General features: G+C 41.3%; 1 protein-coding gene across 1 annotated transcript in view; it reads left to right on the top strand.

Moving 5' to 3' along the window:
• The window catches only part of rrn3 (RRN3 homolog, RNA polymerase I transcription factor), a 38155-nt gene that overhangs the window by 11610 nt on the left and 14258 nt on the right, over positions 1-12287 (top strand). Inside the window, exons 7-11 of the mRNA XM_017715485.2 lie at positions 5740-5803; positions 5895-5964; positions 6162-6260; positions 11717-11809; positions 12048-12189. Of these exons, the coding sequence (XP_017570974.1) occupies positions 5740-5803; positions 5895-5964; positions 6162-6260; positions 11717-11809; positions 12048-12189 (468 nt within the window). The remainder of the gene's footprint in view (positions 1-5739; positions 5804-5894; positions 5965-6161; positions 6261-11716; positions 11810-12047; positions 12190-12287) is intronic.

Below are 12287 nucleotides of genomic sequence, written 5' to 3' on the forward strand. Positions count from 1 at the left end.
TGCCAAGACAGGAACTGTGGTACTGTATGAGGAAGTCAGGTGTAGCTGAAAAGTATGTTAGGGTGGTGCAGGACATGTATGAGGATAGTGAGACAGTGGTGAGGTGTGCAGTTGGAGTGACAAATGATTTCAAGGTGAAGTTAGGGTTACATCAGGGATCAGCTTTGAGCCCCTTCTTGTTTGCAATGGTGATGGAAAGGTTGACAGATGAGGTCAGGCAGGAGGCTCCATGGACCATGATGGTTGCAGATGACATTGTAATCTGTGCTGAGAGTAGAGAGCAGGTGGAAGAGAATGTAGAGAGGTGGAGGTTTCTAGTTGAAGGGGAAGTGTAAAGAAGCTTGACCCATGAAATAAAATTATTCCTGAAGCCATACTTACCTAGGACTGAAAAAAGGTATTCCCATTCTAAACGGTCAAATGCTTTTTCAGCGTGAAAGAACCACCTCAGGAACTTTAGAAGAGCTGGAGGAGAGTACAATATTTAAAAGCCTACGGATGTTAGAGAAAATATGACGCCCTTTAATAAAACCAGTTTGGTCATTTGAAATAATTGATGGAAGGACTGATTCTAAACGTTTGGTCAGTACTTTCGCAGCAGGCTGATGGGCCGATAAGAACCACATAGGGTAGGATCTTTGTCTTTTTTCAGTATAAGAGAGATTGTTTCCTGAGTAAGAGTTGGGGGAAGATAACCATTTTCTAGTGATTCCTCTCCTCTCTGAAACAAAGTTGCCTTGACTGGTTGGAACGCAGCTCGCCTGCGGGAGAGCTCTGTGCTGTAATCAACACAGAGTCTGTTTCCCTTATACACAAGTTCGTCTCTGCTTTTCCTCCTCACCCGCTCCTTGTCCTGAAAGCTATGGAAAAGGACGATCATAACCCGGGGTTTTCCACCAGTATTTCCCCCGCAATGGTCGAACGGCCGAGTCGATGGGCTCTTTCAATAACTGGCTGACTCTGACACAGAATGGAGCCGAACAGCTCCGTGAGGAGCCCCGTCACAAACCCGATCGGATCAGTTGATTCCAGCCCATCTGGAATCCCAACGATTCGCAGGTTGCATCGTCTGGAGCGGTTCTCCAAGTCATCTAGCTTCTCCACTAGGGAAGCATTTGAGTGCTTGAGCAAGCAGCACTCCCGCTCGAGCCGCTCCAGTCAGGTGTCAAATGACCGCTCCAGTGACTCGAGTCGATCGGTTGAAATGATTCATTCAGTATTCTGATAGTTTTCTCCATTTTTTTGGTCTAGCCGTTTGCTAACCGCCGTAAACCATCTTGGAGGGGTGTTGTCGTCGAAAGATGAGCCTGCAGTGGGAGCGAGAGATGAGCTATTTTCCAATAAGATCGGACGCTCTCCCATGCCCGGGTCTTCGCGTGGTGCGAGGCCGAAGGAGGGAGCTTTCCGGCAGCACTGGAACAGTAGCTGCTGCCGGTGTAGACGCGTCAGTGCGTCGGGAAGTTAGCATAGTAGTGGAGTCAGATGAATTGGACTTAGAACCAGCCCTGTCTCTCAAATTTCCCGACATGACCAATGTAGTGTTTCCGTGGCCCCAAAATGTGCTTTTTAGACACAGAAAAGGCAAAAAAAGTCGTCTGTTTATTGCCCCAGGGAGTCGGTATAAATGCGTCTGACTACGCCGACATGAAACCGGAAGCCCCATAAGATAAGATTTTTTTAAATTAAGGTCTGGACTGGGTTGCACCAGGTTTATGTAGGTGTATAATATTATGTGTATGTATCCATATATGCACCAGTCAGGTATAACATGCATACTTTGTTAGCCCCCTTTTACACGGTTCTTTAGTGGTCAGGACCCCCATGGACCCTCACAGAGCAGGTAACATTTGGGTGGTGGATCATTCTCAGCACTGCAGTAACACTGACGTGGTGGTGGTGTGTTAGTTTGTGTTGTGCTGGTACAAGTGGATCAGACACAGCAGAGCTGCTGGACTTTCCAGCAGAGCTGCTGGACTGAGAATAGTCCACCAACCAAAAATATTCACCAGCAGCATCCTGGGGCCACCGATGAAGGACTAGAGGGTGACCAACACAAGCTGTGCAGCAGCAGATGAGCTATCGTCTCTGACTTTACACCTACAAGGTGGACTGACAAGGTAGGAGTGTCTAATAGAGTGGACAGTGAGTGGCCAGTGTTTTAAAAACTCCAGCAGTACTGCTGTGTCTGATCCACTTGTACCAGTGCAACATGCTAACATGCCACATGCCACATCATCAGTGTTACTGCAGTGCTGAGAATGATCCACCACCAAAATAGTACCTGCTCTGTGAGGGTCCATGGGCGTCCTGACCACTGAAGAACAGGGTAAAAGGGGGCTAACAAAGTATCAGAGAAACAGATGGACTACAGTCTGTAACTGTAGAACTACAAAGTTCACCTGTATATTAAGTGGAGCTGATAAAATGCATAATGAGTGTAGAAACAAGGAGCTGCTCATAATGCTATGCCTGATCGGTGTACATCATAGAATAGATATATTTATCAATGTGTATATATTGTTCAAATAGTTATATATTTCATAGATATGTCTCATTTATGCCTGTTATTGCACATTTGCAATAACTTCTGTTTTGCATTATTGGTACTATTTGCACTTCAGGTAGATAACTGCATTTCATTGCCTTGTACTGAGCAATGACAAAGTTGAATCTATCTCTCTGTCTATTATACTTAAGCTTAAGCATAAAGCCTTTACTCATTTGCACTAGATAGTTTCCAGCTATCCATTTAATAAATTTGGTTGCGCCGCAAACCCGTAAGTCATTTCTTAGCTAGTAACACTATGTTAATGCGTACGTCGCTTTAACATGTTCAAAGCGCGCTGCCATGGAAACACAAGTTAAACTGAATAAAACTAATGGTCTACAGCTGCTGTCTGTTTATTCTTTAATATTCCAGTGAGATCACCAAACGTGGCTTTTTAAACTACAGTTTCTGGCTGACTGACGCAACAGCAGCCTTCATTTAGCCAATTGTGCAGCTGTTGAGTCTCTGAGCTGGAGCTGTGGGTGTTAAGCTTAATGCCCCGAGGAAAATCACAGCGTACAGTGTTTAGAATTTAGAAAAGTCATGTTTTTAGTCTTTTTGTGCTTTCTGCATGGTTTCTGATGATTTCCCCGAACACACCTGCTTGGTGGGGTCTAAATATTTTGTAACTACTAAGCTCAATGTTAAAACTAATTTTAATTGTAATATGGCCCGAGAAGAGCTTTAGGCCCATACTTTGCACAAGGATACAAACGCAGACGGGGTGTCGCGTGTACTTGCATTGAGAAACGTGTCACAGGGGGCTCCCAGGTAGCACAACGGTCTAAGTGTTGTTCTTGTCATCAGGCAGTCCCGAGTTTGATGCCTGATGATGCTACAGCCGTCCGTAGCCGAGAGTCCTAGAGAGAACAATTGGCCTCGCTCTCTGGGTGAGTAGGATAACCCCCCCGGCTGGTTTCACAGGTCTTTGAGGAAGCCTGTGCTAGCCTTAACACACTTAGTGTTGGTAGTATTGTGTGAATGAGTCCTAAGTTGCGAGTGGAATTGGAGACTAAACCAACTTTCTCCCCAATTTACTAATAATAAATAAAAAAAAAAAAAAAAATTCACAATGCAACGCAGGCACAAACTGCAGTCTGCGTGTTACAGCAGGGTATGATAGCCAAGCCTGACCAGGTGGTCTCTTACCACCAGCATGTTTCTCAACTGCCATAGCAATGGAGCTGTTGAGTCTCACGCAGAGACGACTTGTCTTCTTCTTCTTCTTCTTCTTCTTCTTCTTCTTCTTCTTTCGGGTGCTCCCTTTAGGGGTCGCCACAGCAGATCATCTGCCTCCATCTTGTCCTATCCATCGCCTCCTCTACTTTCGCACCAACCATCTCCATATCCACCTTCACTACATCCATAAACTTTCTCTGAGGTCTACCTCTTCTCCTTCTACCCAGCAGCTCCATCTCCAACATTCTTTGCCCAATATATCCACTATTCCTCCTCAACACATGTCCAAACGATCTCAACCTGGCCTCTCTGGCTTTATCTCCAAACTGCTCTACCTTCACTGTCCCTCTGACTCGGTTCACGCAGAGACGACTTGTATAAACATAAAAATATCATACGCTATCGCATTTCCATTTCAACAGAAGCAGTATGGCAGCTCACTCTCCTCTACTGTCCACATTTATCTGTTGAGGCAGCTGGAATAAGAGTAGATCCCTCTCTGATTTGCCCTCTGTCGCCCCCTACAGCAACGTAATAACACAGTTAGTTTGTACAGAAGCCAGTTTGCAGTGCATTGAACAAGCGCCGTCATTTGCATTTGCATCCTTGTTGAAGTATGTTTCAGGCCTAACACTCACTCTCTCTCACTCAGAAGTAGCTGATGTACAATCCCAATTCCAGTGAAGTTGGGGCGTTGTGTAAAACACATTCAACCTATATTCAGTTGACAAGACAAGATATTTAATGTTCAAACAGATAAACTTTATTGTTTTTTGCAAATATTCACTCATTTTGAATTTGATGCCTGCAACACGTTCCAAAGAAGTTGGGACAGGGGCAACAAAAGACTGGGAAAGTTGAGGAATGCTCAAAAAAATGCCTGTTTGGAACATTCCACAGGTGAACAGGTTAATTGGAAACAGGTGAGTGTGATGATTGGGTATAAAGGGAGCATCCCTGAAAGGCTCAGTCGTTCACAAGCATGAATGGGGCGAGGTTCACCACTTTGTGAACAACTGCGTGATCAAATAGTCCAACAGGTTAAGAACAATGTTTCTCAATGTGCAGTTGCAAGGAATTTAGGGATTTCATCATCTACAGTCCATAATATCATCAAAAGATTCAGAGAATCTGGAGAAATCTCGGCGAGCAAGCGGCAAGGCAGAAAACCAACATTGAATGCCCGTGACCTTGGGTTCCTCAGGCAGCACTGCATTAAAAACCGACATCATTCTGTAACGGATATTACCACATGGGCTCAGGATCACTTCAGAAAAGCATTATCAGTGAACACAGTTCGTCGCTCCATCTACAAGTGCAAGTTAAAACTCTGCCATGCAAAGCGAAAGCCACATATCAACAACACCCAGAAACGCCGCCGGCTTCTCTGGGCCCAAGCTCATCTGAGATGGACTGACGCAAAGTGGAAAAGTGTCCTGTGGTCTGACGAGTCCACATTTCAAATTGTTTTGGAAATCATGGACGTCGTGTCCTCCGGGCCACAGAGGAAAAGGACTGTCCGGATTGTTATCAGCGCAAAGTTCAAAAGCCAGCATCTCTGATGGTATGGGGGTGTGTTAGTGCCCATGGCATGGGTAACTTGCACATCTGTGAAGGCACCATTAATGCTGAAAGGGACATACAGGTTTTGGAGCAACATCTGCTGCCAACCAAGCAACATCTTTTTCAGGGACGTCCCTGCTTATTTCAGCAAGACAATTTCAAGCCACATTCTGCACATGTTACAACAGCGTGGCTTCGTAGTAAAAGAGTGCGGGTACTCCTTCATTGGAATGTGGGTTGTAACAGAATTGGCAGTTTAGGATCTCCTCCAAGTGTGTTGAGCTCCAATGACATGCCATTAGTGGCAGTTTGTAAAGATGTGGTGGAACTTCTCTTGTTCCAGAGGAAGCTCAATGCAAGCCTTCGCCATCCAAGTTTGGTGGCATCATGTGCTGGGAGACTTGGCTACAGATCTGTCCCCATCTGTAATTCATGTTTTTCACATTTAGACCTGCCCAGGATATTCGACCTGTGTCATCAGGCCCTGCAGATGATTGCCAGATACGTCCCATCGTAAGTTACAGTTTGAAACATTGTGGTTTTTATGTAGGTTTTCGGTATTTGATCGCTAATAAAATCCAGCTGTTTTTCCTTCTGTTTACAGTACCAGTCGATTTCTGATGCCAATCCTCAACGCTAAGTTCCCATTTGTGCAGAAATCATCCCGAACATTGGTGAGCTCAATGTTTTTTTGTTTTTTTTAATTGTATTTAAATGAAAAATTTTAGTTTTTAAATGAAATATTTTCTTACACAACCAACATATTAACATTGTATATTTGTTTATTGGCTGAAGTAATAATTAGTGCAGCAGAGCAGCAGTGCTTCCTGTTTTTTGAAGTTTAATGAGGTTTGTTCATGTGTGTGTGCAGGAATGTTATGTCCATAACCTACTGAGGATCGTGGTGTATATGCCTGCTCTGAGGAGAGATGTGCTGGAGCTAGTCATCAGCAAAATGCTCATGCTGGATGTAGGACAATTTTTATTTATTTATTTATTTATTTTTCCACTTTCTCTTCTTTCTGCATCTATTTGTTTTTGTTGGTGTCCACATAGAAATATGAAATTGCATTATGAAATATGAAGTTAAATTAGTTTTTAAATTCTTGTCCAAGACCTTCCTTTAATTTTGCGAAGCAGAAGGATGTATTTCACCAAAAGAGCTCAGAAAACTCACCTGTATGCTTCTTTTTTTCTACAGTACACCAGATTTAGGCAGTAGAAAGCTAACAGTACTGCTGCTGAGCGCGGATTAGTTGGCATTACTGCTACTGAGTGCTGATTGGTTAGCATTATTAATTTCTTTTTTTTTTTTGATACTTAAATATTTATTTAGATTTTTTTTCCGTCAATATGCACAAATAACATTTTAAAGAATTAAAGACATAAATACAAATGATAATTATAGCAACATCCATAGTACTAAAGATCTCTGTATCCTTAACGGAGGAAAGAAAAAGAAAAAAAAGAACAAATAAAATAATAAATATATAAATAATAATAGCAAAAAAATAATAACAGTAATAATGTCAGAACAGAGTAAGAGTATAAAAATATTAAATCCACCAAGGCTACCAAAAGTCGAAAGCCTGTGTGTTAAAGATTACAGTATGTTTAACAGTTCTTTTTATTTCAGTTTATTCATCCTTGTTTGTTTCTATGACATTGTATACTGTCCATTTGCTCCAGTTATTATCAAAAATTATTCCCCTCAGTTGAAGCTGGTAAGTTATTTTTTCCAATACATAAATTTCTCTAACAATTTCTATCCATTGTTCAAAAGTGGGGGGGTCTGATTTGCCCCAATTTCGCGTTATTGCTTTCTTGCTTGCTATTAGCAAAATCTTTGTTAAATACCTATCACTGTCTAAAACATAGTTATTTATATCACCAAGATACATAACTTTGCATTCTTTGGGGAATGGGTAGCCCAATATGTCCTTGATGCCATCATTTATTTTCTCCCAGAAAGAATGTAGTTTATCACATTCCCAGAAGACATGAGTGTGATTGGCCACCATACTTGTACTCTCCAACATTGTTGATGTTGTCCAATTTGTTTACTCTTTATTTCAGGAGGTTATAAAATATTGAGTCAGATTTTTCCACCCAAATTCTTTCCATATTCTTGAATTAGTAGTAGTGTGTGGCACCCTGCACATTTTAGCCCACTCTTCCTCTGTAATGTTGATGTTAAGTTCCTTTTCCCATTTAACTTTTATATATACAGTGGAGGAGGCATTGCATTCTCTCAGGCTAGGGTAGAGATGAGATGTTGCCCTTAGTTTTGTTCCACTATATGTTTTTACAATAGCATCAATGACTGCATTAAGAGACTTTGAAATTTGTTCACCTTGTAACTCATTTCTAAAATAGTTCCTTATTTGTAAATATCTAAAGAAATCTCTATCCCCCAGGCCATAACTCTCTTTTAATTCCTGGAAGCTAATTAGATGTCTATTTTTAACAATTGTACAGACTGCTGTCACGCACTTTGTTGCCCACTGTCTGAAGCTATGGTCTATTAAGCTTGGTTTGAATCTCTCATCATAGGCAAACCAACTTAATAGTTTTATGTGTCTACCTAATTTGTATCGTTTGATAATCAAACCACATATCTAATGTATGAATACTAATACATTCTATTGAATCTTGTAGGGACTGGATTGGAAATTGCAATACAGTCTTCTCTATGTCTTTCCACCGTGCATAATAATTTTCGTCACACCATTTAATTAACGGTCCCAGTTGGGCTGCCTGGAAATAGTCTTTAAGATTTGGCAGTGACACCCCACCCCTGTCGTTGGGCAACTGTAATGTGGAGTATTTTATTCTTGGCTTTTTCCATTCCAAATGAATCTGGAAATCATTTTATCCCAAATGTTGAAACTTTCTTGGGGTATTTTAATAGGAAGTGAGTGAAATAGGTATAAAAGTCTGGGAACTACATTCATTTTAATGATTTCAATTCTAGAACTAAAATCCAGAGGTAGTAAGGATCAGTTTTCCAAATCTCTCTTGATCTGTACATCTGGTTGTAGTTTGTTTTGAAAAGCTGGGAGAGATTTCTTGTTAAAAACACACCAAGGTATTTTGTTCTTGCTTCCCATTTCAGTTGGAACATCTTTTGGATTTCTTAAGAGGGCGTACAGTTGAAGACCAAAATTTGTGTTTTGTGAAGATTTATTTTGTAACCTGAATGTTTTCCATATATACTCAGTAATTCCATCAGATTTGGGAAGCATGTATTAGGGTTCCTTAAGTAAACTATGATATCATCCGCAAATAGGCTGACAATATGCTTTTGTCCTTTTATAGTAATTCCCTGTAGGTCTTTACTCTGACGTATAGCTTGCGCTAAGGGTTCAATATATATGGAGAATAGGAGCGGTGATAAGCCGCATCCCTGCCGAGTACCTCTTGTGAGATTAATCCTTTCTTAGACTACCATTAATTTTTATCCTGGCCGTTGGATTTTGATATAAAGTTTTGATACACTTAATTGAATCTTTGCTAAATCCAAATCGTTCTAACACTAAATATAGAAAAACCCAATTCACATTATCAAAAGCCTTCTTGGCATCAAGGCTTATCATTATAGCACTCGTCCCAGTCTTTTGCACTGAGTCAATAATATGTAGAGTTCTCTTAATAGTCCTCATAATATGTCTGTTTTAGGAATATTAGTTTTTTCTCTACCTCTTCTCTTAGAATATTATCTATTTCTTGTTGTGTGGCCATCTTTTGTTGTAAAAATTGTGTTTGACGAGTATTCTGGTATTGTATTTCTAAAGTTCTCAATTTCTCAATCAGGCTAAAATATGTTGCTTGTTTAAGTTTTTTTAAGCCTTAACGTAATCTCTATCAATTTCTCTCGAATAATGGCCTTGAGCGCATCCCATAAAATTGTTGGATCTGTTTCCCCGGTGTCATTTTCCTCAATATATCTTCTAATTTCTATTTTAATTTGATCAATTATTGTTTTGTCATTTAAAATACCTACGTTTAATCTCCAGGTAGTGTTTTTCTGCCTGTTACCTAAGTGTACATCTAGATGTACAGTGTTATGATCTATCAGCTGTTCCAATTTTACATTCTATTACCCTATGTAGTTCCCAGCTATTCATAAATATATAGTCGATTCTTGAGTGTGTTTTATGTGGGTTGGAGTAATATGTATAATCTTTTTCCAATGGGTGAAGTTCCCTCCAAACATCGACCATTCCTTGTTCTTTCAAAGTGGTGTTCATGAATTTGGTAATGTGCATTTTGTTTCTGTTAGAGTGTGTGGTACCTATATTACGATTTAATATTATATTTAGATCCCCCCTGCAGATCACAAGGCCTTCTGATTCTGAGGCAACTATTCTAAACAGGGATTTGAAAAAGCATTTTTCACTGTCTGGTGGAGCATATATATTAATCAGTGTCATTATTTCATGTTCTAATTTTCCCTTAACAATAACATATCTCCCTTCTTTATCTGTAATTTCTTTGAAATTATTGCTGACAAAGATTTATAACTCTTTCTATGGCCCTGGCAACCGTACAACATATAGTGAACCAAGAAAACATTGGGAATCTTCATAAACCAAAAAATATGAAAAGGAAAATAGAAAAAGAAGACAAGCAAAGTGACTTCCAAAAACGGGTGCATCTCTTGTGCACCTCCCATGTCGTATCTGTGGGCAGAGGGGAACGTCTCTCAAAATATAAGGGCCCCTCCCTAGCAGTAAGAGGTGGGCTTCTCAGCCACCGACTCTCACACACTCTAGTAAAGTCTAACTCAACTCGCATAGGAACGCTCCCAACCAAACATTAACTTGTTTACAGAGCAGACCGTCCAACTTGGAACTATACGGACTTTGTATGTGTAGCGTTAAATTAGCGCATATCAGTCAGGCATAAGTCTTTTCATCTAATCTTCTCATCTTTATGTTTTCCTTTGTTGGCCATGTTGTGTGTCCCGTCCATGACTTATTTCCTTTGAAATTATTCTAGTTTCAGTTTGACTTGATCGGTGGTTGATGGCACTCTGTGATTTCCAGCTTGTTGCCACGGCAGTGTCGTCCAAAGCCGTTCCTCCATCCCCACCTTGGCCGTGTTGCTGCTCGGTAGCACGACCTCGATCCCTCTTCTACTCGCGTCTTCAGCCGCTTCTCTCGCGTTCCCGTACGTCCGCAGGCCGGATTCCCAGTGGATGCGCATCTTGGTCAGAGGCCTCTTTCTTTCAGGGCTTTCTTTATCCCGATGTACTCCTTACGTTTCTGAATAACCTCCATCGCATAGTCGTGATCAAAAGAAAGCACCCGACCCTCATACTGGATCTTTTTCTGCCACGCTTTCTTCAAGTCTCTTTTACCGTGTATTGGAGAAAGTTCACGATTATGGATCTCGGGGGCTGATCGGAGTTTGGCTTCGGTGCTAGGGCTCTGTGTGCCCGCTGAATTTGCAGTTCCATTTCGCTGGGCAGAGAAAGTTCAGCTCTCAACAACCGCTCCACAAACACAAGCACAGAAGCAGTCAGTTGTTTATCGTTGTTTTTGGTCTTCTTCTGACATCGAGTTCTCCCTCCCCGTTCCATTACTGGATAAAGGGCGTAGTTTAAGTCGACTGTGAATTTGGGGACTCTTTTTTTTTCCCCATTTGGTAAATGGGAGCTAGTGGCTTATACCGCCATCGTCAACAGAGTCCAACCGGAAGTCCCAGCATTATTAATTTCAAGATCAATTAATTGTGGGGCAGTTGTGGTCTGGAGGTTAGGGAACTGGCCCTGTGACTGGAAGGTTGCCGGTTCGATCAGTCCGTGACTGAGGTGTCTTTGAGCAAGACACCTAACCCCCAATTGCTCCCCGGGCGCCATGAATAGGGCTGCACATCGCTCTGGGCAAGTGTGCTCACTGCCCCCTAGGGTGTGTGCATTAACTCATGTGTATGTGGTGTGTTTCACTTCACGGGTGGGTTAAATGCAGAGGTGGAATTTCCCCGTTTGTGGGATTAAAAAAGTATCACTTAACTTAATGCTACTGAGTGCTGATTGGGTGTCATTACTGCTACTGAGTGCTGATTGGGTGGCATTACTCCTGCTGAGTAGTGATTGAATCTGTGCATTTTTCTATGTAAAAATGTTAAAACATTCACAAACTGTAACTTTGCTGAAATGCTCCATATTAACCCATTCATTTTGCACTCACTCGAGAGTGCCCTCTGGTGTTTGACAAATCTGGAAGGCATTACAAAGAATGCTATTACCTCACTTATGACAGATAAATAGATGTACAGTGAAAGTATATACAGTTGCTTTGTAAGTTGCGTGTGTGGTAAATGGAACATAGAAGTGCCTGAAGACCCACTGAAATGGGCACGTTGTTATTCATTTCATTAATAAAGAAATGCTAGGCTAAAAATGCTGCTGTTTTCTCATAGGTGAGCGCCCCCCGCGGTGAGATTGAGGAAGTGGAGAGTTCAGGCCAACAGAACCAGAGCGCGGAGTCACAGGAGGAATTCTTATTTGATATGGTGAGCTACAGGAGAATTTACAGCAATACCTGTAACTGACAGTTGTTTTTGTTGAACGTTTACAATTCTATTAATTGATTAACCAGTCATATTGCATTAAAACAGTAGATGCCACACTGCAGTGTATTACAGTCTGTCAGAATGATTGTGTGGATCATATGGACATTATAAGGGTTTTGTTTTTAAATAAATTATGCGATAATAGTCATTAACAGATGTTTCTCTTTTTTGTTGTAAGGATGATGATGATGGCGACGGCTCTCCTTTGAAAACCTCGCAGTCTGTGGATGGCGCGGTGATGCTTCATCCCGTAGCTGAAAGACTGGACATGCTGATGAGCGTCCTGCTGGCCTTCATTAAAGACATGTGCCATGTTAATGGTATGTTGTTAACGTGGCGTTTTTGAACCCTTTTGTTCAGAAATAACAAAACTGTTGAGAATAAGGGGAGGGCCGAAAGTTAGGTAGCATAATGTAAT

Source organism: Pygocentrus nattereri, chromosome 14 (assembly GCF_015220715.1).
Source record: "Pygocentrus nattereri isolate fPygNat1 chromosome 14, fPygNat1.pri, whole genome shotgun sequence".
Lineage (NCBI taxonomy): Eukaryota > Metazoa > Chordata > Actinopteri > Characiformes > Serrasalmidae > Pygocentrus > Pygocentrus nattereri.